This window comes from Pecten maximus, chromosome 10 (assembly GCF_902652985.1).
Source record: "Pecten maximus chromosome 10, xPecMax1.1, whole genome shotgun sequence".
In the NCBI taxonomy this organism is placed as follows: domain Eukaryota; kingdom Metazoa; phylum Mollusca; class Bivalvia; order Pectinida; family Pectinidae; genus Pecten; species Pecten maximus.
This window is the reverse complement of record NC_047024.1, coordinates 5,733,382-5,760,015: the sequence shown is the minus strand read 5'-3', so window position 1 is coordinate 5,760,015 and position 26,634 is coordinate 5,733,382. Positions and strand designations below refer to the sequence as shown.

The 26,634-nt window shown below is 36.9% G+C and overlaps 1 protein-coding gene across 43 annotated transcripts in view; it reads left to right on the top strand.

The window, feature by feature from the left end:
* Positions 1-26,634, top strand: part of LOC117336185 (cytosolic carboxypeptidase 2-like) — a 148,417-nt gene that overhangs the window by 15,440 nt on the left and 106,343 nt on the right. For 33 of the 43 annotated variants that reach the window (XM_033896605.1, XM_033896602.1, XM_033896591.1 and 30 more), the window contains exons 1-2: positions 8,630-9,060; positions 26,371-26,496. The exons of 1 other annotated variant lie outside the window; for it this stretch is intronic. In XM_033896605.1, coding sequence (XP_033752496.1) covers positions 8,904-9,060; positions 26,371-26,496 — 283 coding nt within the window. In that variant the 5' untranslated portion in view covers positions 8,630-8,903. Of the gene's footprint in view, positions 1-8,628; positions 9,061-26,370; positions 26,497-26,634 lie in introns of those variants that run through there. 9 more of the 43 variants (XM_033896597.1, XM_033896618.1, XM_033896615.1 and 6 more) reach the window with 3 other exon arrangements.

Below are 26,634 nucleotides of genomic sequence, written 5' to 3'. Positions count from 1 at the left end.
ATCTTCTTCTTTACTCTCAGATATTGTGGAATCAAACACTCTTCATAGATGGAAGGGTCTTCAGGAAAATTGTGAATTTCATGACCCTGGGGTCTCGCATTTACGAGGGGAGGGGGTAAACTTTACTATAGTTTATACAGGGAAATCACATTTTTGACAATTTTTTATTGGATTTATATTCATTCTAACTTGTTTAACATTATGAGCATGAGATGACAGTTTGATGGTATGCACATGTTGGCCCTGACTGACCCCTTAGACTGATGGGTCAGGCCAAAAAGGGTCAATTGAATTAACTGAAATATTTCGAAACTCAATAGACTGTCAAGGCCCAGGTGGGCCTCTTGTTTCCAGATCAGCTTGAAATGAATCAGAGATTACTACAGAAAGCTCTAAAACTGTACAGAGCAGCCCATTCTTGTCATTTACTCCTGATTATTGAACTGTTTTACATTTTTTATTTTTCATTAGAAATGAAGGAGAGAGAGAGAGATCTTTATTAGCACTCAGGCACACTATTGTGTGCGACAAAAGGTCAACAAAAATTACAACATCATAATACAATGTATAATATTCTGTACAGAATAGTGAAACACATACATTGAGACAAAGTTTGTAGTATACACTGCATAAAACGTTCGTTCAATACAGGATGGTATATTTAACCTTACAGTAGTACTTATTATAACACTATTATGTTTTAAAACATATCATTTCAATATTTTTACAATATACTCTATATAAATTTTACAATTTGATGTTTGAAATTCTCATATTGTTTTTTAGATGTCTTTCTAGTAATTGGATGAACATGGATAGATTTGATAATACTCTAATATTGAATAATGATAATAATCCTTTCATTTTATGAATAGATGGGTTACATGTATAATAACTGGGTATATACTTTCTACGAATTTGATTTACATATATATTAGAACATAAAAATAAGTAATGGTACTCGCATCCAACCCCAGTAAAACATAGCGGACAAATCCTATTTTGACGAGACGTTCCGGTCCATCGCCCAGTCTCTACCGGAAGAAATATATTACTAGTTCTGAATTTACATAATGTTATTCTATCTTTTTGTTTAAGCATAGTTAAATATTTTTCAATCTGGAACTGATGTTTAAATACTGCATATGTTTTACCACGGGAAGATTTATCAATATCAGTATACCACTGTTGTATAAATTGATCTTGCAGGATGGTTTTTAAACGTAATTTGAGGTAATTTTTATTCATAGTGCAGATATTTTGATGTAACCAAACGTAACTTAGTCCTGTACTATTAAGTATATCCTTGATATAAGAAATCCATTTGAAATCAGCAAAATCATTTACATGTAAATTCAACATAAGCTTGTACATTAAACTTGATCATTTATTTTCACCTGTAAGTAATTGTTTTATTTGTTTACCTTTGAGGGATTAATGGAGGGTTAGGGTATATAGCCTGTGTCTAATTGAGGGATTAGGGTACATAGCCTGCGTCTAATTGAGGGATTATGGTACATACCCTGTGTCTAATTGAGGGGTTAGGGTATATAGCCTGAGGCTAATTGAGGGGTTAGGGTATATAGCCTGTGGCTAATTTAGGGATTAGGTTATATAGCATGTGGCTAATTGAGGGATTAGGTTATATAGCCTGTGGCTAATTGAGGGATAAGGGTATATAGCCTGTGTCTATAATTGAGGGATTATGGTATATAGCCTGTGTCTATAATTGAGGGATTAGGTTATATAGCCTGTGTCTAATTGAGGAATTAGGGTATATAGCCTGTGTCTATAATTGAGGGGTTAGGGTATATAGCCTGTGTCTAATTGAGGGATTAGGATGTATAGCCTGTGTCTAATTGAGGGATAAGGGTGTATAGCCTGAGGCTAATTGAGGGATTAGGGTATATAGCCTGAGGCTAATTGAGGGATTAGGGTGTATAGCCGTGTCTAATTGAGGGATTAGGGTATATAGCCTGTGTCTAATTGAGGGGTTAGGTTAAATAGCCTGAGGCTAATTGAGGGGTTAGGTTATATAGCCTGAGGCTTATTGAGGGATTAGAGTATATAGCCTGTGTCTAATTGAGGGATTAGGTTATATAGCCTGTGTCTATAATTGAGGGATTAGGTTATATAGCCTGTGTCTAATTGAGGGGTTAGGGTATATAGCCTGTGTCTAATTGAGGGGTTAGGGTATATAGCCTGTGTCTAATTGAGGGATTAGGGTATATAGCCTGTGTCTAATTGAGGGATTAGGTTATATATTCTGTGACTAATTGAGAGATTAGGTTAAATAGCCTGTGTCTAATTGAGGGGTTAGGGTATATAGCCTGTCGCTAATTGAGGGATTAGGTTATATAGCCTGTGGCTAATTGGGGGTTTTGGGTATATAGCCTGTGGCTAATTGAGGGGTTAGGTTATATAGCCTGTGTCTAATTGAGGGGTTAGGGTATATAGCCTGTGGCTAATTGAGGGATTAGGGTATATAGCCTGTGTCTAATTGAGGGATTAGGGTATATAGCCTGTGTCTAATTGAGGGATTAGGTTATATAGTCTGTGTCTAATTGAGGGATTAGGGTATATAGCCTGTGTCTAATTGAGGGATTAGGTTATATAGTCTGTGTCTAATTGAGGGATTAGGGTATATAGCCTGTGTCTAATTGAGGGATTAGGTTATATAGTCTGTGACTAATTGAGGGATTAGGTTATATAGCGTGTGTCTCATTGAGGGGTTAGGGTATATAGCCTGTCGCTAATTGAGGGATTAGGTTATATAGCCTGTGGCTAATTGAGGGATTAGGGTATATAGCCTGTGTCAAATTGAGGGATTAGGTATATAGCCTGTGTCTAATTGAGGGATTAGGTTATATAGCCTGTGTCTAATTGAGGGATTAGGGTACATAGCCTGTGTCTAATTGAGGGGTTAGGGTTGTAGTCTGTGTCTAATTGAGGGGTTAGGGTATATAGCCTGTGTCTAATTGAGGGATTAGGGTACATAGCCTGCGTCTAATTGAGGGATTATGGTACATACCCTGTGTCTAATTGAGGGGTTAAGTTATGTAGCCTGTGTCTAATTGAGGGATTAGGGTATATAGCCTGTGTCTAATTGAGGGGTTAGGGTATATAGCCTGAGGCTAATTGAGGGATTAGGGTATATAGCCTGTGTCTAATTGAGGGATTAGGGTACATAGCCTGTGTCTAATTGAAGGGTTAGGGTATATAGCCTGTGGCTAATTGAGGGATTGGGTTATATAGCCTGTGGCTAATTGAGGGATAAGGGTATATAGCCTGTGTCTATAATTGAGGGATTATGGTATATAGCCTGTGTCTATAATTGAGGGATTAGGTTATATAGCCTGTGTCTAATTGAGGGATTAGGGTATATAGCCTGTGTCTATAATTGAGGGGTTAGGGTATATAGCCTGTGTCTAAATGAGGGATTAGGATGTATAGCCTGTGTCTAATTGAGGGATAAGGGTGTATAGCCTGAGGCTAATTGAGGGATTAGGGTATATAGCCTGAGGCTAATTGAGGGATTAGGGTGTATAGCCTGTGTCTAATTGAGGGATTAGGGTATATAGCCTGTGGCTAATTTAGGGATTAGGGTATATAGCCTGTGTCTAATTGAGGGGTTAGGTTATATAGCCTGAGGCTAATTGAGGGGTTAGGTTATATAGCCTGAGGCTAATTGAGGGATTAGGGTATATAGCCTGTGTCTAATTGAGGGATTAGGTTATATAGCCTGTGTCTATAATTGAGGGATTAGGTTATATAGCCTGTGTCTAATTGAGGGGTTAGGGTATATAGCCTGTGTCTAATTGAGGGGTTAGGGTATATAGCCTGTGTCTAATTGAGGGATTAGGGTATATAGCCTGTGTCTAATTGAGGGATTAGGTTATATAGTCTGTGACTAATTGAGGGATTAGGTTATATAGCCTGTGTCTAATTGAGGGGTTAGGGTATATAGCCTGTCGCTAATTGAGGGATTAGGTTATATAGCCTGTGGCTAATTGAGGGATTAGAGTATATAGCCTGTGTCTAATTGAGGGATTAGGTTATATAGCCTGTGTCTAATTGAGGGATTAGGGTATATAGCCTGTGTCTAATTGAGGGATTAGGTATATAGCCTGTGTCTAATTGAGGGGTTAGGGTATATAGCCTGTGTCTAATTGAGGGATTAGGTTATATAGCCTGTGTCTAATTGAGGGATTAGGTTATATAGTCTGTGACTAATTGAGGGATTAGGGTTGTAGCCTGTGTCTAATTGAGGGGTTAGGGTATATAGCCTGTGTCTAATTGAGGGTTAGGGTATATAGCCTGTGTCTAATTGAGGGATTAGGTTATATAGCCTGTGTCTAATTGAGGGATTATGGTACATAGCCTGTGTCTAATTGAGGGATTATGGTATATAGCCTGTGTCTAATTGAGGGATTATGGTATATAGCCTGCGTCTAATTGAGGGATTATGGTACATAGCCTGTGTCTAATTGAGGGATTATGGTATATAGCCTGTGTCTAATTGAGGGATTATGGTACATAGCCTGTGTCTAATTGAGGGATTAGGGTATATAGCCTGTGGCTAATTTAGGGATTAGGTTATATAGCCTGTGTCTAATTGAGGGGTTAGGTTATATAGCCTGTAACTAATTGAGGGGCTAGGTTATATAGCCTGTATCTTAATGAGAGATAAGGGAATATAGCCTGTTGCTCAATTGCAGTTTGATTTTGTCATTTTCCTTTAGTAGTGTATTGCCCTTTCCAACTTAGACTGTCATTCTAAGCCCTTTCCAAATTCATCTCTGTCATTCTCAGCCTTTTCCAACTTAGACAATATCATTTTCAGCCCTTTCCAACCTAGACTCTGCCCTTCTCTGCCCTTTCCAACCTATACTCGGTCATTTTCAGCCCTTTCCAACTTAAACTCTATCATTCTCAGCCCTTTCCAACCTAGACTGTGTCCTTCTCTGCCCTTTCCAACTTAGATTCTGTCCTTCTCTGCCCTTTCCAACCTAGACTGTCATTCTCTGCCCCTTCCAATCTAGACTGTGTCCCTCTCAGCCCTTTACAACCTAGACTCTGTCCTTCTCTGCCCTTTCCAACCTAGATTCTGTCCTTCTCTGCCCTTTCAAATCTAGACTCTGTCATTCTCTGCCCTTTCAAATCTAGACTCTGTCATTCTCTGCCCTTTCCAACCTAGACTCTGTCATTCTCAGCCCTTTCCAACCTAGACTCTGTCATTCTCTGCCCTTTCCGACCTAGACTCTGTCCTTCTCTGCCCTTTCCAACCTAGACTGTGTCCTTCTCAGCCCTTTCCAACTTAGACTCTGCCCTTCTCTGCCCTTTCCAACATAGACTCTGTCATTCTCAGCCCTTTCCAACCTAGACTCTGTTCTTCTCTGCCCTTTCCAACCTAGACTGTCATTCTTTGCCCTTTCCAACCTAGACTCTGTCCTTCTCTGCCCTTTCCAACCTAGACTCTGTCCTTCTCTGCCCTTTCCAACCTAGACTGTGTCCTTCTCAGCCCTTTACAACCTAGACTCTGTCATTCTCAGCCCTTTCCAACTTAGTCTCTGCCCTTCTCTGCCCTTTCCAACCTAGACTGTGTCCTTCTCTGCCCTTTCCAACCTAGACTCTGTCATTCTCTGCCCTTTACAACCTAGACTGTCATTCTCTTTATATTGTCTTGTCAATGTAACTACTTTTGTAGTATTTAGTGGTGGTAGCCTAAAGCAACTGACATTAACACAATCACATTACATACATTATAGTTGGTACCAAGAATTGAGAATATAGGAAGTTCACAGTGTATTAGATGTACGCATAAAATCAAATGATCAGGTCTAAAATGCTAGTTCTCATGACTCATTATCAACAATTTAAACCGATAAAACATCCAGTTATACAATTATTTTGTTTAGTGTTGGTATTGGCACATCTGAAGAACTATCTATGGGGCCATGAAGCCCATCAGTAAAGCCACACACATGTAGACTTACCATGTTTAAATGAGGACTAAGTCAGGTCCTGTTGTTAGCAGATCGTACACTTCTTTTGTACATTACACAAGTGTTTATAAACCCGAGCCTCTATGTTGAATTCAATTTTGAATGTTTAATTTCTAAAGGCCAGAATGATAGGTAGGTAGACGGGGAAGATAGAGAACAAAGACAGGCTAATTATACCCAGCACTTGATCCAGGCATGGCTAGAGCTGAATGGGCCGAGCCCAGTAGATATACATAGGGAGGTACCACCGTTGTGTGATGACAAAGATACACTACTCAACCTAGAACATTTAAATAATTATCATTTTGTCATTTTAATCTTTTAATAATAATCTTCAAATTATCCAAACACTTGGAATGTTGACTGTATACAGATATAGCATGGTAGCCTTGGTCACTAGGCTCTTCAGATTTCTTAGCTTTAATTATTTTGTTAAATTTAATTTCTCAACCTTTTTGTATTCATTTCTGGTTTTTATGTTACGACAACCTATTTCATCTTGAACAAACAGCAAACTACTATATATAATTAATGTATTTGACACCTTGATTATACATGGTGAAAAATTTAAATTGTAAATTATGGTGTTAGGTTCGAAACCGTAGGCTATGAGACAATAATAGTAGATAGGTTTTATATAAAATTTGATCTAGATCTTAAAAAAGGTTAATAAGCAGGCCAGATATACAAACAGGTTCTGTCAGTCTGAGGACATTTCTGGAGTATATCTCCAAAATCATTCAAGATGACTAGTTAACAAAACTTCTACATATCAATGAAGTGGTTTGTTTTCAATTTCAAAACTTTCATGGTTACCATGGAAACAAAAAATGAAAGTCACTGATTTCAGTGTTTCCCTAGTTTCTGTATGCATTGTTCAGGACATTTGATGCTCCAATATGTTATCTGACTGGGATTATCAAGGGACTTGTCTATTTGAGATTTCTGGGAAATAGTTGTTTAACTTCTGAAATTCATAAAGATTAAGGGTCAACTGGATGCAGAGTGTTGTGGCCTTTGAAGATCATTAAAATTGTGCATGTCAATCTTGTGTTTTTTTAGTGTTAATTTATTGTTACCATAGAAACAAATATCGATCGAAACGTACTGATTTTAGTATTTCGTGGGCATATATCTCAAAACTTGTGAAAACAAATTCAGCAAAACTATACTGTAGGGTATAGGGTAATGTGTATTTAAAGTCAAACATTCATACCTTTCCAACACGATAAATAAGCTTATAAAGTTGTTGTGTTGATTATTAAAAGTATGAATTGTTATGTCAGTATCATTGTCACAATCAATTTTGGCTGAGATTTGTGGATCAGCTGATATTGTTTTCCTGCAGTATCTATGTACATTTGCATCCAAACTTAATTTTTATTTTGATATTCAGTCACCATAATGACAAATTTTGTTGTCATAATTAAAATGGAAATCTATACAGATATAGGATTTTGTGTTATTTCTGTTGATCAGTAATACCTAGTTTTTACTGTGTGGGTCATAGCAGCTGGTGTTTAGTCATATTGTAACCAGTACATTACTTATAATTAGCTCTCAATTTATAGACAGCTAAAGGTTGATATTGAATAATATTGGTTAATTTTGATAGTCATTGCCCGTTAATGGTGTTTAGTGACTGAGATCTACAGACACCAGATATAGCTTCAGGCATGTCGAAAGTGTAATGCAGAAACAATGCTTTTTGTAATGCATTATCTGCCCTGGAACAATCCATAACCTGTATGGGGATATATACAATGTATAGAATTGATTTCGAGTTTTTGTAGAAGGTTGTTACTGGGAGTACATGGTATGTTTGTGTGTACCGTTCCTGGAGTCAGCACTGGCCATGGGTAGCCTGTACTTATTTATCATACCCTGCACATACAATTAACACCGAAATGGCACTGTTGTTGCAAGGAAAAGAAAGGGAAAAAAGTCTCTGTTCTGTTGACAGATATAGATTAGGATATAATTGTTTTTCCTCTGTCACAGCTCTGATGATCTTATGTAGAAGTTTATATTTAGGATATCTATAACATCGGTCCTTAGACGTAATCTGTCTATAGTGAAAATGAATAGCTTTTTGATACAGAGTATTAAATTTTTATGTAGGACTAGTACTAACTATTTCAGGACTTTATTTAATGGATAATATTATTCATTACCAGTCAGAGATACCCTGTTAATATCATTAGGTTTCAAATGAAATAATAATGTGAAAACTAACAGGGCCTCAGGTGTGTGTATCGGTGAGGATTCTTCATAGCAATAGAGATCACCCTAAAAATGGTGTCTGTTTCACCTCTATTGGGGATTTATTTACATCTCGCGTGGCCAACAACAAATAATTCCACTTAATAGGTAAGACAACAAAAGCCTGACACAAGCGGTACAAAGCTGGGGAGACAAGATCTCCTGTAGAGAGGTGTGTAGCGGCTGACGGACCGACCCTGGTCGTGCCTCTATTGATCAACGGTAAAAAGCATACCAGTATATCTGATCTTTTGTTAATCACTTAATCTCCTCTTAACTTGGGGGCGCTGCTGGTGTATTAGGGTACCAGCTTATATAGGTATTAATACAGCGGTATGTTATGTTACCAAACATAAGGGTCGGAGCCACTTATCTATCCATTGTATGTGTGTTAGGCCTGCCGTGTGCGTTGATTGACCAACAGTGTGAGGCCGTCAGGTGTTAATAGCAGCTAATTAATATTTCAAGGATCCATGACTCTTGTCATGTAGGAGTTATGCTGGACATCTTCCGTGGGAAGTACTGGGAAGTACATGTATTTGGTTCATTGGTGCCCATCACTACTATGAGGGCAATGTGAGGAATTATTTCATCAGTGGAATTTGGAAATAATGACCTGTGCGACAAGATTCCGTGATGACAACCGTTGGAAAGTACAAGGGTCAAACTAGGCCCAATAGTAGACCATCAGGTGCTTGTTACAACACTGACAATAACTTTGGACGTGAGCATGAAAATCCATTTGAGATTGATCTATCTTTTCGTCCTGTGGACTTTACTGCTTTTGGAAAGTGTAAGTAGCTGGTATTTGAGCTGTGTATGGAAAATAAATCCGTCTATTGTTCAACTTGCTATAAGCCATGTTGTAGAGATCGAACCACTAGGGTTTAGGAGTTACAGAGTTACTGGTGCTAACATAGGCTAGTCTAAGAGTACCTATACAGACCCAGGTTTAAGCCATTCTTTTTAATGTGACAATAACAGAAAAAATAGATCACTATTTACAAAAGATAGCCCACGGGAGATTGACTCGTTCACTCAGCTTGTATATGGCTGAAAAGAAATTAGGATGTTTTTCCCCTTGTTGTCTTACCAAAATTGTTTGGGTTTTTACAAGGCAAAACAAGATTTTATCTGACAATGTAATTGGCAGAAACTTATCAAATAGTTGTGAATGTCTTTTCATTCCATGTGTTGTAGACACTTTAGTATTATAAGGCAATACATATCCTTGAAAAGTCATTAAATGAAAACTGAGATCATTCTGACAGAGAATGAGGTACCACATTTAAATGTATTGGCTACTTGAATGGTTGATGTCTGTTATAATTCAACTGTTATTATATAGTCAAGATATTCGTCATTTAAATAATCAGACTGACAAAACAACTGATAATACACTGACAGTACTCTTCCATGTTATACTGTATATATACTAACAGTACCCTTCCATGTTATACTGTATATATACTAACAGTACCCTTCCATGTTATACTGACAGTACCCTTCCATGTTATACTGTATATATACTGACAGTATATCCTTACATGTTATACTGACAGTATACCCTTCCATGTTATACTGTATATACACTGACAGTACCCTTACATGTTATACTGTATATATACTGACAGTACCCTTCCATGTTATACTGTATATATACTGACAGTACCCTTACATGTTATACTGTATATACACTGACAGTACCCTTCCAAGTTATACTGTATATATACTGACAGTACCCTTACATGTTATACTGTATATACACTGACAGTACCCTTACATGTTATACTGTATATATACTGACAGTACCCTTCCATGTTATACTGTATATATACTGACAGTACCCTTACATGTTATACTGTATATACACTGACAGTACCCTTCCAAGTTATACTGTATATATACTGACAGTACCCTTACATGTTATACTGTATATACACTGACAGTACCCTTACATGTTATACTGTATATATACTGACAGTACCCTTACATGTTATACTGTGTATATATACTGACAGTACCCTTCCATGTTATACTGTATATATACTGACAGTACCCTTACATGTTATACTGTGTATATATACTGACAGTACCCTTCCATGTTATACTGTATATATACTGACAGTAACCTTCCATGTTATACTGTATGTATACTGACAGTAACCTTACATGTTATACTGTATATATACTGACAGTATATCCTTACATGTTATACTGTATATATACTGACAGTATATCCTTACATGTTATACTGTATATATACTGACAGTAACCTTCCATGTTATACTGTATATATACTGACAGTAACCTTACATGTTATACTGTATATATACTGACAGTACCCTTCCATGTTATACTGTATATACACTGACAGTACCCTTCCATGTTATACTGTATATACACTGACAGTACCCTTCCATGTTATACTGTATATACACTGACAGTATCCTTCCATGTTATACTGTATATATACTGACAGTAACCTTACATGTTATACTGTATATATACTGACAGTACCCTTCCATGTTATACTGTATATACACTGACAGTAACCTTACATGTTATACTGTATATATACTGACAGTACCCTTCCATGTTATACTGTATATATACTGACAGTAACCTTACATGTTATACTGTATATATACTGACAGTAACCTTCCATGTTATACTGTATATATACTGACAGTATATCCTTACATGTTATCCTGTATGTATATACTGACAGTGCTTTTCCAGGTTATACTGTAGATATACCAACAGTGCCCCTCTGTGAAAAAAGAAACTGGGCAGGGGATGGGGGGGGGGGGGGGGGGGGGGGGGGGGGGGGGGGGGCACATTTCAGTCAAGATAATCCAAGCCTCTACTTAACTACCTAGCTGTTTAGCCCTAGACTAACATTGTGCTTCAGCTGTCAGGTACTGCATCATAAGAGACAAGCCACTGGACATGTTATTTTTACACTTCCATTTTACTGACAGTTCCTTATTTCCATATATTAATATCTTTGTATTATAATACAACTGATGGTTTGCCAACATTTTTGTCATGTCTCTATGTTAAACCTTATTAGATTTGCTTGCCTGTAAAAAAAGTGTCGTTCTTATATAATTTGTAACCTTCTTATGGAAACAGAAGTCGGACCTGAGATTTACATATTGTAAAAGGTACTTAGACATGATTTCAATAGACGGACATTTATTTATATACAATGCTATGTAACTATTCCTCTACAGCATTATACATGTTTGAAATATGATCTGATCACAATATGTAAATGCTTTTTTTATGGTTTGATCCCCAGTGCCAGTAAAGGGTACGTGAGATTGTTGATATGTGTATTGGATTTAGAACAGGCCTGGGGTAACCGGTGTGTGCCTAACACAGGTGGTGGTGATATCTGTTTTGTATCTAGAGTGTCCGATTCCATGATGACATAGTCTAAATGACTTGTAAATGTACCTAAACATGCACCATGTTCTTTGATATCAAACAAAACCTTACAACAAATCAACTTTACTTGATATTAGTTTGTTAATTAGATCATAGATTCACCAAATTACAACAGGAAATTTCTATTTGAATTGAAATGTTTAAAAAGTGATCAATAAGCTTATATAACATTGTTGTGTTGATTATTATCAATATGAATTTTTATATCAGTTTCATTGTCACAATCAATTTTGGCTCAGATTTGTGGATCAGCTAATCTATGTTTTTCTGCAGAATCCATGCACATCTGCATCCAAACTTGATTTTTATTTTGATATTCATGCAGTCACCATAATGACAAATTCTGTTGTCATAATTAAGTTGGAAATATATATATATATATAGATATAGGATCGTGTGTTAATTTAGTTTTCAATCTTTTTAGATCCACTTTTTATACCCAACAAAGGCTATTTCAGTCCGGATACAAACTGGTGACAAGCCTTTCTTCATGGCTAATGGCTCTGGTTATATCATTTCTATAGTCAGACAAACAAACTCAAATGACTAGTGGTTGTAAATGAATCCTAAAAACCTTATCTTCAATCAAATTGAAATTTAATGTGAGGAATCCTTGGAAATCTTACAAAGGTGTCCCAGACTTTATCAATGGCTATGTTCATATTGTAAGTGAAAAAAAGACATGTTAGGGACGTAATCTTAAGTTAAACAAATTGTTTAAAACACCAATTGATGTAGAATTAAATATTCATATGCTTGCAGTGTTGGTATGATTAGAGTAGGGACTGTTTAATTAAGACCTCCTGCTGGTGATTTGAGAAAAAAAATAGATTATTCACAAGAGAAGTTTAAATATGTGGTGAAAAACCCTGTAGAACAGGCCTAGTACTTATCAATGTTTACATTTCATTAACACTAGACTTAAGTTTGATGTTATATTGTACAGTATACAGTACCTTATAACCATTTAATTCGTGTGAATTGGTTTGATATTTACTGGAAGAAAGAATCGTTTGATTATTTTATTACTTTTCACCTGTAAATTTAATGTGTGCTGATGTTTGGTATGATTTAAACTTGTTGGTTTTGGTGGTATTAGATAAAGATATAAAATGGAGACACCGATCACACCTGTATACAAGATAGTGTTTACACGTTAGACTATAAGAATTACTTAGATGTGTTAACAAAAATGTTATTAGGTATGTCAACAGATTTCCTGTAGATTTATTGAATGTCAAATGTACTGATTTTTAATTATATCAAATCATAAAATGTAATTGATCTTTATTCATAACTATTTGTGAAAACTATGCTTTACTGGTGTGCATCCTTAATGAGGGAACGCCAGTAAGAAGATATTTACCATGGTGCAACCTTCAAATACCTATATGCACTTGAGCAGGAAAGTAAATTGCATATTTGATTGTGAAGATATTTTTGATTTTTAACTAAATTTTACTTTTTGACAGTACACATGTTGCATTGGTATTCATCCAAAAAAGGAGATACTTTCAGGCAAAAATCTTGTCAAGTACAAAGTAAAAAAAGATAAAGATAAAATATGATAGATACATTAAGCCTTATACATAACTTGGAGTGATGTGACTCCTATATAAGTACACAATATACAAATGGTTACATTGAAATGTGGACAACCTTCCCAGGCCGTCAGAATACTTGTGATTTGTATGAGCCGTGTCAGCAGTTCTATGACTGCCTACAATGTACCTGGTAATCGGAGTGGAATCTCTTGGCTGTCTGTCAATGTGTATTCTTAACAAGTGATTCCTGTAATATTTATTAGCCCTATTGTAATCTTTATTTTTATTGTATCAATGCTTTTGGTATTTACCTGATTTAAATATTTTGCATTATCATTGTGTCCTTAACTTACTCATTGAACTGTAGAGACATGGATGAAGACAGGAATTTAACAGGGAATCTCATTAATCCTGATGGCCTGACTGGTCCAACTGTCATGTTGTGTTATATCAGGCAATGTGTTTTTATTGATGAATTTCCAAGATGATATTGAACGAAGCAAACATGATTTGTTATAGCCCAACACAATGTACGGGTTGTGTGTCACAACTGGATGGGATAATGGATTCTTGATAGATTGGGAACCAGAATTGACACTTTAAAAACGTAGCTCTCCTACAACGAGTATTTCAAGGCTTTGCTGGGGACAATTTTGGTCAAATGATGAGCAAAATTCACAATTGAATTTCCCTTATGTAGATGAATAATTTTCCAAATCTACTGTTTTCTTCTGAGGTTATGGTTTCCAATTGGTCATTTTTCTTCCTGAAACAAGGCAAAAGGTCTTACCCTTAATTTCTATTGTGAAACTACTTACCTCCATTTTTACCAGGTTTAAGTATTTCCCTAATACCACTAGTAACATGTGGAGGATATTTGGAGACAACAATTTGTATTAGAAAATGGAAACACAATTTTCAAGGAATACTTTCAAATAGATCTTTTCTAGGAAGATTTTACCAACATAATATCTGACGTCACCAATGTCTCAAATGTACAAACAGGATGTCTTTAAGTCACCAAGCTGTCAGATCTATATACCACCAGTCATATCTACTTACCCTTGTCTGAGATATACTGTAGAAAGAGTTCTACCAACAGACATATCTTGTCACCAATGACTCAGATCTACACTAGAAAGAGTTCTACCACCAGACATATCTTGTCACCAATGTCTCAGATCTACATTAGAAAGAGTTCTACCAACAGACATATCTTGTCACCAATGTATCAGATCTACACTAGAAAGAGTTCTACCAACAGACATATCTTGTCACCACTGTCTCAGATCTACACTAGAAAGAGTTCTACCAACAGACATATCTTGTCACCAATGTCTCAGATCTACACTAGAAAGAGTTCTACCAACAGACATATCTTCTCGCCAATGTATCAGATCTACATGTACACTAGAAAGAGTTCTACCAACAGACATATCTTGTCACCGATGTCTCAGATCTACATTAGAAAGAGTTCTACCAACAGACATATCTTGTCACCAATGTATCAGATCTACACTAGAAAGAGTTCTACCAACAGACATATCTTGTCACCACTGTCTCAGATCTACACTAGAAAGAGTTCTACCAACAGACATATCTTGTCACCAATGTCTCAGATCTACACTAGAAAGAGTTCTACCAACAGACATATCTTGTCACCAATGTATCAGATCTACATGTACACTAGAAAGAGTTCTACCAACAGACATATCTTGTCACCAATGTATCAGATCTACACTAGAAAGAGTTCTACCAACAGACATATCTTGTCACCGATGTCTCAGATCTACACTAGAAAGAGTTCTACCACCAGACATAGCTTGTCACCAATGTCTCGGATCTACACTAGAAAGAGTTCTACCAACAGACATATCTTGTCACCAATGTATCAGATCTACACTAGAAAGAGTTCTACCAACAGACATATCTTGTCACCAATGTATCAGATCTACACTAGAAAGAGTTCTACCAACAGACATATCTTGTCACCGATGTCTCAGATCTACACTAGAAAGAGTTCTACCACCAGACATATCTTGTCACCAATGTCTCAGATCTACATTAGAAAGAGTTCTACCAACAGACATATCTTGTCACCAATGTATCAGATCTACACTAGAAAGAGTTCTACCAACAGACATATCTTGTCACCACTGTCTCAGATCTACACTAGAAAGAGTTCTACCAACAGACATATCTTGTCACCAATGTCTCAGATCTACACTAGAACGAGTTCTACCAACAGACATATCTTGTCACCAATGTATCAGATCTACATGTACACTAGAAAGAGTTCTACCAACAGACATATCTTGTCACCGATGTCTCAGATCTACATTAGAAAGAGTTCTACCAACAGACATATCTTGTCACCAATGTCTCAGATCTACATTAGAAAGAGTTCTACCAACAGACATATCTTGTCACCAATATATCAGATTTACACTAGAAAGAGTTCTACCAACAGTCATATCTTGTCACCTGAATGTCTCAGATCTACACTAGAAAGAGTTCTACCAACAGACATATCTTGTCACCAATGTCTTAGATCTACACGAGAAAGAGTTCTACCAACAGACATATCTTGTCACCTGAATGTCTCAGATCTACACTAGAAAGAGTTCTACCAACAGGCATATCTTGTCACCAATGTCTTAGATCTACACTAGAAAGAGTTCTACCAACAGACATATCCTGTCACCAATGTCTCAGATCTACACTAGAAAGAGTTCTACCAACAGACATATCTTGTCACCAATTGTCTCAGATCTACACTAGAAAGAATTCTACCAACAGACATATCTTGTCACCAATACCTGAGATCGACACTAGAAAGAGTTCTACCAACAGACATATCTTGTCACCAATGTCTCAGATCTACACTAGAAAGAGTTCTACCAACAGACATATCTTTTTACCGATGTCTGAGATCTACACGAGAAAGAGTTCTACTAACAGACATATCTTGTCACCAATGTATCAGATCTACACTAGAAAGAGTTCTACCAACAGACATATCTTGTCACCGATGTCTCAGATCTACACTAGAAAGAGTTCTTCCAACAGACATATCTTGTTACCAATGTCTCAGATCTACATTAGAAAGAGTTCTACCAACAGACATATCTTGTCAGACATATCTTGTCACCAATGTGAGTTCTACCAACAGACATATCTTGTCACCAATGTATCAGATCTACACTAGAAAGAGTTCTACCAACAGACATATCTTGTCACCAATGTCTCAGATCTACACTAGAAAGAGTTCTACCAACAGACATACCTTGTCACCAATTGTCTCAGATCTACACGAGATAGAGTTCTACCAACAGACATATCTTGTCACCAATGTGAGTTCTACCAACAGACATATCTTGTCACCAATGTCTCAGATCTACACTAGAAAGAGTTCTACCAACAGACATATCTTGTCACTAATGTGAGTTCTACCATCAGACATATCTTGTCACCAATGTGAGTTCTACCAACAGACATATCTTATTACCAATGTCTCAGATCTACACTAGAAAGAGTTCTACCAACAGACATATCCTGTCACCAATGTATCAGATCTACACTAGAAAGATTTCTACCAACAGACATATCTTGTCACCAATGTATCAGATCTACATTAGAAAGAGTTCTACCAACAGACATATCTTGTCACCAATGTCTCATATCTACACGAGATAGAGTTCTACCAACAGACATATCTTGTCACTGATGTCTCAGATCTACACGAGATAGAGTTCTACCAACAGACATATCTTGTCACCAATGTCTCAGATCTACACGAGATAGAGTTCTACCAACAGATATATCTTGTCACTGATATCTCAGATCTACACGAGAAAGAGTTCTACCAACAGGCATATCTTGTCACCAATGTCTGAGATCGACACTAGAAAGAGTTCTACCACCAGGCGTATCTTGTCACCGATGTCGCAGATCTAGATTAGAAAGAGTTCTACCAACAGACATATCCTGGCACCAATGTATCAGATCTACACTAGGAAGTGTTCTACCAACAGACATATCTTGTCACCAATGTCTGAGATCTACATTAGAAAGAGTTCTACCAACAGACATATCTTGTCACCAATGTCTCAGATCTACACTAGAAAGAGTTCTACCAACAGACATATCTTGTCACCGATACCTGAGATCGACACTAGAAAGAGTTCTACCACCAGGCGTATATTGTCACCGATGTCGCAGATCTACATTAGAAAGAGTTTTACCAACAGACATATCTTGTCATCAATGTCTCGGATCTACATTAGAAAGAGTTCTACCAACAGACATATCTTGTCACCAATGTCTCAGATCTACACTAGAAAGAGTTCTACCAACAGACATATCTTGTCACCAATGTATCAGATCTACACTAGAAAGAGTTCTACCAACAGACATATCTTGTCACCAATGTCTCAGATCTACACTAGAAAGAGTTCTACCAACAGACATATCTTGTCACCAATGTCTCGGATCTACACTAGAAAGTGTTCTACCACCAGACATAGCTTGTCACCAATGTCTCGGATCTACACTAGAAAGAGTTCTACCAACAGACAAATCTTGTCACCAATGTCTTAGATCTACACTAGAAAGAGTTCTACCAACAGACATATCTTGTCACCGATGTCTCAGATCTACACTAGAAAGAGTTCTACCAACAGACATATCTTGTCACCAATGTCTCAGATCCACACAAGAAAGAGTTCTACCAACAGACATATATCTTGTCACCAATGTGTCAGATGTACACTAGAAAGAGTTCTACCAACAGACATATCTTGTCACCAATGTCTCAGATCTACACTAGAAAGAGTTCTACCAACAGACATATCCTGTCACCAATGTCTCAGATGTACACTAGAAAGAGTTCTACCAACAGACATATCTTGTCACCAATGTCTCAGATCTACACTAGAAAGAGTTCTACCAACAGACATATCTTGTCACAATTGTCTCAGATCTACATTAGAAGGAGTTCTACCAACAGACATATCACCAATGTATCAGATCTACACGAGAAAGAGTTCTACCAACAGACATATCTTGTCACCAATGTATCAGATCTACACTAGATAGAGTTCTACCAACAGACATATCTTGTCACCAATGTATCAGATCTACACTAGAAAGAGTTCTACCAACAGACATATCTTGTCACCAATGTCTCAGATCTACACTAGAAAGAGTTCTACCAACAGACATATCTTGTCACCTGAATGTCTCAGATCTACACTAGAAAGAGTTCTACCAACAGACATATCTTGTCACCAATGTGAGTTCTACCAACAGACATATCTTGTCACCAATGTCTCAGATCTACACTAGAAAGAGTTCTACCAACAGACATATCTTGTCACTAATGTGAGTTCTACCATCAGACATATCTTGTCACCAATGTGAGTTCTACCAACAGACATATCTTATTACCAATGTCTCAGATCTACACTAGAAAGAGTTCTACCAACAGACATATCCTGTCACCAAGGTATCAGATCTACACTAGAAAGATTTCTACCAACAGACATATCTTGTCACCAATGTATCAGATCTACATTAGAAAGAGTTCTACCAACAGACATATCTTGTCACCAATGTCTCATATCTACACGAGATAGAGTTCTACCAACAGACATATCTTGTCACTGATGTCTCAGATCTACACGAGATAGAGTTCTACCAACAGACATATCTTGTCACCAATGTCTCAGATCTACACGAGATAGAGTTCTACCAACAGATATATCTTGTCACTGATATCTCAGATCTACACGAGAAAGAGTTCTACCAACAGGCATATCTTGTCACCAATGTCTGAGATCGACACTAGAAAGAGTTCTACCACCAGGCGTATCTTGTCACCGATGTCGCAGATCTAGATTAGAAAGAGTTCTACCAACAGACATATCCTGGCACCAATGTATCAGATCTACACTAGGAAGTGTTCTACCAACAGACATATCTTGTCACCAATGTCTGAGATCTACATTAGAAAGAGTTCTACCAACAGACATATCTTGTCACCAATGTCTCAGATCTACACTAGAAAGAGTTCTACCAACAGACATATCTTGTCACCGATACCTGAGATCGACACTAGAAAGAGTTCTACCACCAGGCGTATATTGTCACCGATGTCGCAGATCTACATTAGAAAGAGTTTTACCAACAGACATATCTTGTCATCAATGTCTCGGATCTACATTAGAAAGAGTTCTACCAACAGACATATCTTGTCACCAATGTATCAGATCTACACTAGAAAGAGTTCTACCAACAGACATATCTTGTCACCAATGTCTCAGATCTACACTAGAAAGAGTTCTACCAACAGACATATCTTGTCACCAATGTCTCAGATCTACACTAGAAAGAGTTCTACCAACAGACATATCTTGTCACCAATGTCTCGGATCTACACTAGAAAGTGTTCTACCACCAGACATAGCTTGTCACCAATGTCTCGGATCTACACTAGAAAGAGTTCTACCAACAGACAAATCTTGTCACCAATGTCTTAGATCTACACTAGAAAGAGTTCTACCAACAGACATATCTTGTCACCGATGTCTCAGATCTACACTAGAAAGAGTTCTACCAACAGACATATCTTGTCACCAATGTCTCAGATCTACACAAGAAAGAGTTCTACCAACAGACATATATCTTGTCACCAATGTGTCAGATGTACACTAGAAAGAGTTCTATCAACAGACATGTCTTGTCACCAATGTCTCAGATCTACACTAGAAAGAGTTCTACCAACAGACATATCCTGTCACCAATGTCTCAGATGTACACTAGAAAGAGTTCTACCAACAGACATATCTTGTCACCAATGTCTCAGATCTACACTAGAAAGAGTTCTACCAACAGACATATCTTGTCACAATTGTCTCAGATCTACATTAGAAAGAGTTCTACCAACAGACATATCACCAATGTATCAGATCTACACGAGAAAGAGTTCTACCAACAGACATATCTTGTCACCAATGTATCAGATCTACACTAGATAGAGTTCTACCAACAGACATATCTTGTCACCAATGTCTCAGATCTACATTAGAAAGAGTTCTACCAACAGACATATCTTGTCACCAATATATCAGATTTACACTAGAAAGAGTTCTACCAACAGACATATCTTGTCACCTGAATGTCTCAGATCTACACTAGAAAGAGTTCTACCAACAGGCATATCTTGTCACCAATGTCTTAGATCTACACTAGAAAGAGTTCTACCAACAGACATATCCTGTCACCAATGTTTCAGATCTACACTAGAAAGAGTTCTACCAACAGACATATCTTGTCACCAATTGTCTCAGATCTACACTAGAAAGAATTCTACCAACAGACATATCTTGTCACCAATACCTGAGATCGACACTAGAAAGAGTTCTACCAACAGACATATCTTGTCACCAATGTCTCAGATCTACACTAGAAAGAGTTCTACCAACAGACATATCCTGTCACCAATGTCTGAGATCTACACGAGAAAGAGTTCTACTAACAGACATATCTTGTCACCAATGTATCAGATCTACACTAGAAAGAGTTCTACCAACAGACATATCTTGTCACCGATGTCTCAGATCTACACTAGAAAGAGTTCTTCCAACAGACATATCTTGTTACCAATGTCTCAGATCTACATTAGAAAGTGTTCTACCAACAGACATATCTTGTCAGACATATCTTGTCACCAATGTGAGTTCTACCAACAGACATATCTTGTCACCAATGTATCAGATCTACACTAGAAAGAGTTCTACCAACAGACATATCTTGTCACCAATGTCTCAGATCTACACTAGAAAGAGTTCTACCAACAGACATACCTTGTCACCAATTGTCTCAGATCTACACGAGATAGAGTTTCTACCAACAGACATATCTTGTCACCAATGTGAGTTCTACCAACAGACATATCTTGTCACCAATGTCTCAGATCTACACTAGAAAGAGTTCTACCAACAGACATATCCTGTCACCAATGTATCAGATCTACACTAGAAAGATTTCTACCAACAGACATATCTTGTCACCAATGTATCAGATCTACATTAGAAAGAGTTCTACCAACAGACATATCTTGTCACCAATGTCTCATATCTACACGAGATAGAGTTCTACCAACAGACATATCTTGTCACTGATGTCTCAGATCTACACGAGATAGAGTTCTACCAACAGACATATCTTGTCACCAATGTCTCAGATCTACACGAGATAGAGTTCTACCAACAGACATATCTTGTCACTGATGTCTCAGATCTACACGAGAAAGAGTTCTACCAACAGGCATATCTTGTCACCAATGTCTGAGATCGACACTAGAAAGAGTTCTACCACCAGGCGTATCTTGTCACCGATGTCGCAGATCTAGATTAGAAAGAGTTCTACCAACAGACATATCCTGGCACCAATGTATCAGATCTACACTAGGAAGTGTTCTACCAACAGACATATCTTGTCACCAATGTCTCAGATCTACACTAGAAAGAGTTCTACCAACAGACATATCTTGTCACCGATACCTGAGATCGACACTAGAAAGAGTTCTACCAACAGACATATCTTGTCACCTGAATGTCTCAGATCTACACTAGAAAGAGTTCTACCAACAGGCATATCTTGTCACCAATGTCTTAGATCTACACTAGAAAGAGTTCTACCAACAGACATATCCTGTCACCAATGTTTCAGATCTACACTAGAAAGAGTTCTACCAACAGACATATCTTGTCACCAATTGTCTCAGATCTACACTAGAAAGAATTCTACCAACAGACATATCTTGTCACCAATACCTGAGATCGACACTAGAAAGAGTTCTACCAACAGACATATCTTGTCACCAATGTCTCAGATCTACACTAGAAAGAGTTCTACCAACAGACATATCCTGTCACCAATGTCTGAGATCTACACGAGAAAGAGTTCTACTAACAGACATATCTTGTCACCAATGTATCAGATCTACACTAGAAAGAGTTCTACCAACAGACATATCTTGTCACCGATGTCTCAGATCTACACTAGAAAGAGTTCTTCCAACAGACATATCTTGTTACCAATGTCTCAGATCTACATTAGAAAGTGTTCTACCAACAGACATATCTTGTCAGACATATCTTGTCACCAATGTGAGTTCTACCAACAGACATATCTTGTCACCAATGTATCAGATCTACACTAGAAAGAGTTCTACCAACAGACATATCTTGTCACCAATGTCTCAGATCTACACTAGAAAGAGTTCTACCAACAGACATACCTTGTCACCAATTGTCTCAGATCTACACGAGATAGAGTTTCTACCAACAGACATATCTTGTCACCAATGTGAGTTCTACCAACAGACATATCTTGTCACCAATGTCTCAGATCTACACTAGAAAGAGTTCTACCAACAGACATATCCTGTCACCAATGTATCAGATCTACACTAGAAAGATTTCTACCAACAGACATATCTTGTCACCAATGTATCAGATCTACATTAGAAAGAGTTCTACCAACAGACATATCTTGTCACCAATGTCTCATATCTACACGAGATAGAGTTCTACCAACAGACATATCTTGTCACTGATGTCTCAGATCTACACGAGATAGAGTTCTACCAACAGACATATCTTGTCACCAATGTCTCAGATCTACACGAGATAGAGTTCTACCAACAGACATATCTTGTCACTGATGTCTCAGATCTACACGAGAAAGAGTTCTACCAACAGGCATATCTTGTCACCAATGTCTGAGATCGACACTAGAAAGAGTTCTACCACCAGGCGTATCTTGTCACCGATGTCGCAGATCTAGATTAGAAAGAGTTCTACCAACAGACATATCCTGGCACCAATGTATCAGATCTACACTAGGAAGTGTTCTACCAACAGACATATCTTGTCACCAATGTCTCAGATCTACACTAGAAAGAGTTCTACCAACAGACATATCTTGTCACCGATACCTGAGATCGACACTAGAAAGAGTTCTACCACCAGGCGTATATTGTCACCGATGTCGCAGATCTACATTAGAAAGAGTTTTACCAACAGACATATCTTGTCATCAATGTCTCGGATCTACATTAGAAAGAGTTCTACCAACAGACATATCTTGTCACCAATGTATCAGATCTACACTAGAAAGAGTTCTACCAACAGACATATCTTGTCACCAATGTATCAGATCTACACTAGAAAGAGTTCTACCAACAGACATATCTTGTCACCAATGTATCAGATCTACACTAGAAAGAGTTCTACCAACAGACATACCTTGTCACCAATTGTCTCAGATCTACACTAGAAAGAGTTCTACCAACAGACATATTGTGACACCAATGTCTTAGATCTACACGAGATAGAGTTCTACCAACAGACATATCTTGTCACCAATGTGAGTTCTACCAACAGACATATCTTGTCACCAATGTCTCAGATCTACACTAGAAAGAGTTCTACCAACAGACATATCTTGTCACCAATGTCTCAGATCTACACGAGAAAGAGTTCTATCAACAGACATATCTTGTCACCATTGTCTCAGATCTACACTAGAAAGAGTTCTACCAACAGACATATCTTGTCACCAATGTCTCAGATCTACACTAGAAAGAGTTCTACCAACAGACATATCTTGTTACCGATGTCTCAGATCTACACTAGAAAGAGTTCTACCAACAGACATATCTTGTTACCGATGTCTCAGATCTACACTAGAAAGAGTTCTACCAACAGACATATCCTGTCACCAATGTCTCAGATCTACACTAGGAAGAGTTCTACCAACAGACATATCTTGTCACCAATGTCTCAGATCTACACAAGAAAGAGTTCTACCAACAGACATATCTTGTCACCAATGTATCAGATCTACACTAGAAAGAATTCTACCAACAGACATATCTTGTCACCAATGTCTCAGATCTACACTAGAAAGAGTTCTACCAACAGACATATCTTGTCACCAATGTATCAGATCTACATTAGAAAGTGTTCTACCAACAGTGATATCTAGTCACAAGAGTCTCAGATCTGTGGGTCAGACCTAGCCTGAAAAGGGTTAATGAAATTGACATATCTTGTTGTTTAATACAATTTTTGTTGTTTTCATGTTTTTGAGAATTCTTTTCTATAATGCAAAATATTTCAAGGGAATCATATGCTTGAAGTGAAATTCATTAAATTAAGTCGGAGTGAATTTTAAAGACACTGTAGAACTATCACTATTAAACTTCAAGCCAAATTTACCTAAATATTTTAAAAGGTTCAAAATGTATGTAAGAAGCCTCATTATAATTTTTCCACTGAACAAGCTAACTTAAACGTATGAATATCCATGTACAAGTCCCACAGATTTGGGTCTTATACAGAACATGTTTTACATTCCTGTTGTAGTCAACTGTCACAATCACTTGATGGTCTTGTACATCAATTTCTAATTTTGAATGCAGTATTGAAAGCAGCTATTTTTAAGATTTGAATTCAAGAATTGAAATATCAACATTGTATTTGATGCTTCCATATATATATATATACACATGTTTCTGATCTATATTCCTCGCAGGTGAATAAACATGTGTCTCATGAATCATGCTTAATTCACAGCAAAACAGTTGTTGTTGGTGCTATGTTTAATCCCATGACACTTTGACAAATTTGATGATTATTGATATTTTTCAGCTCGTAGTAAGTACCTAACTCCTTTGGAGTTGGATGATCCAGGAGATTTTTCTGAGTCTGACAATCACTCGGACACAGAAAGTCAGGCACTCAGTGAAGGTAGATTTTTCACATTTTGCCAGGCCCAGTAGCTGTGTCTGTGAGAGCCATGCAATGTTGGAAGCTAGCATCTTAGTTTGTTGAAAAAAAAACAATCAAAATTGTATTACATTATATTTAAAGTTAATTAGAATTTTAAAAAATAGAAAAGACCGATAAAGTATTTCTTAGGGATGCAGGTGTCTCCTGGAAAATTAAATTTTTGCTTGAAGCTTTGTAACTCCAGAAATGTTTTGTAAGCTGAAGTTTTTCAACAATGAATCATTTGTTAATTCAGATATGGAAAGAAAATACCAATATTGTACAATTTTGATTGGTAGTTTAAATTTGTTTTATTTCAGGCCAGACTGTTTTGATTGGCATTGTAGGTTTAGATGCCAGATTGTTGTTAGACACCATTAATACAGCCGTTGATACAAATGCTTTGTTTACCATTTTATCTTAATAGATACTTGCTTATCTAATGTTGTCTAAAATTTGTGCTGCTAAGATTGACAAGTTCAGATAAACGTGACACAGCTAGGGGTCACCTCGATCAATTAAATCTGGAAACTCACTTGTAACCAGGAAATTAAGGCTGAACAGTTCAGCCGTTAACCTATTTGAACACTTGAAAATCACATGAGAATGTGTACATTGATATACAAGACAGAAAAATTATTGGTAAATGATTTTAAATTTGTAAGGGAGATAACTCCTCTAACACAAATCCTAAAACTAAAGTTTGATTCTATTCAATATTTCAAAAGATATAATTCCATAATAATGACAATGTACACAGCATGATACAATATCAAATTAAGAATACATTATACTTTCTAGCCTTTCAGAATATTCATAGAAAGGCCAAATTCCAAAAATATCTAAAAAGATTGATGAACTGAATAATAGTGAACTGTTACATGTGAATTTAGAGGGAAAAAAAAGCAAGATTCTAAAGATCGCTGATTTTAAAAGCGAAAATGGTGATGAAAAATTATTTAAAAAATTTTCATCTTAAATAAGGATGCCTGACACATTATGTAATAAGATATATGACAAAGATATTTTACAATCAGTACGATATGTTAATCATTAAAAATAAAACTCACAAATTTTGTGAAAATCTTGAAATACAATATTCCGATATTTAAATTATTTGATAGATAAAAAAAAAAAAATGTAAAATTTTCTTTGGATATAAGATGATAAACAAGCCTGTTTTCCTCGGCTGTTGTATGCTATAGACTAGATGGTGAAGGTTAAGTAACCCATGTTAAAGCTCGTATGCCACTTCGCTTTCAGGTCGAAACCAAGGGTTTAGACATAACTTTTCCTCATATGCGGAGTGGGAGAAGACATACGGCTGCGTGTTGAGCAGTACTAGTGATAGCAGTGGCTCAGACTCGGACTCTGACGAGGCCAAAAATGGTAAGAGTAGTAATTTATAAACTCTATTGTAAAACCCAGACTCGGACTCTGACGAGGCCAAAAATGGTAAGAGTAGTAATTTATTAACTCTATTGTATAACTCGGACTCGGACTCTAATGAGGTCAAAAATGGTAAGA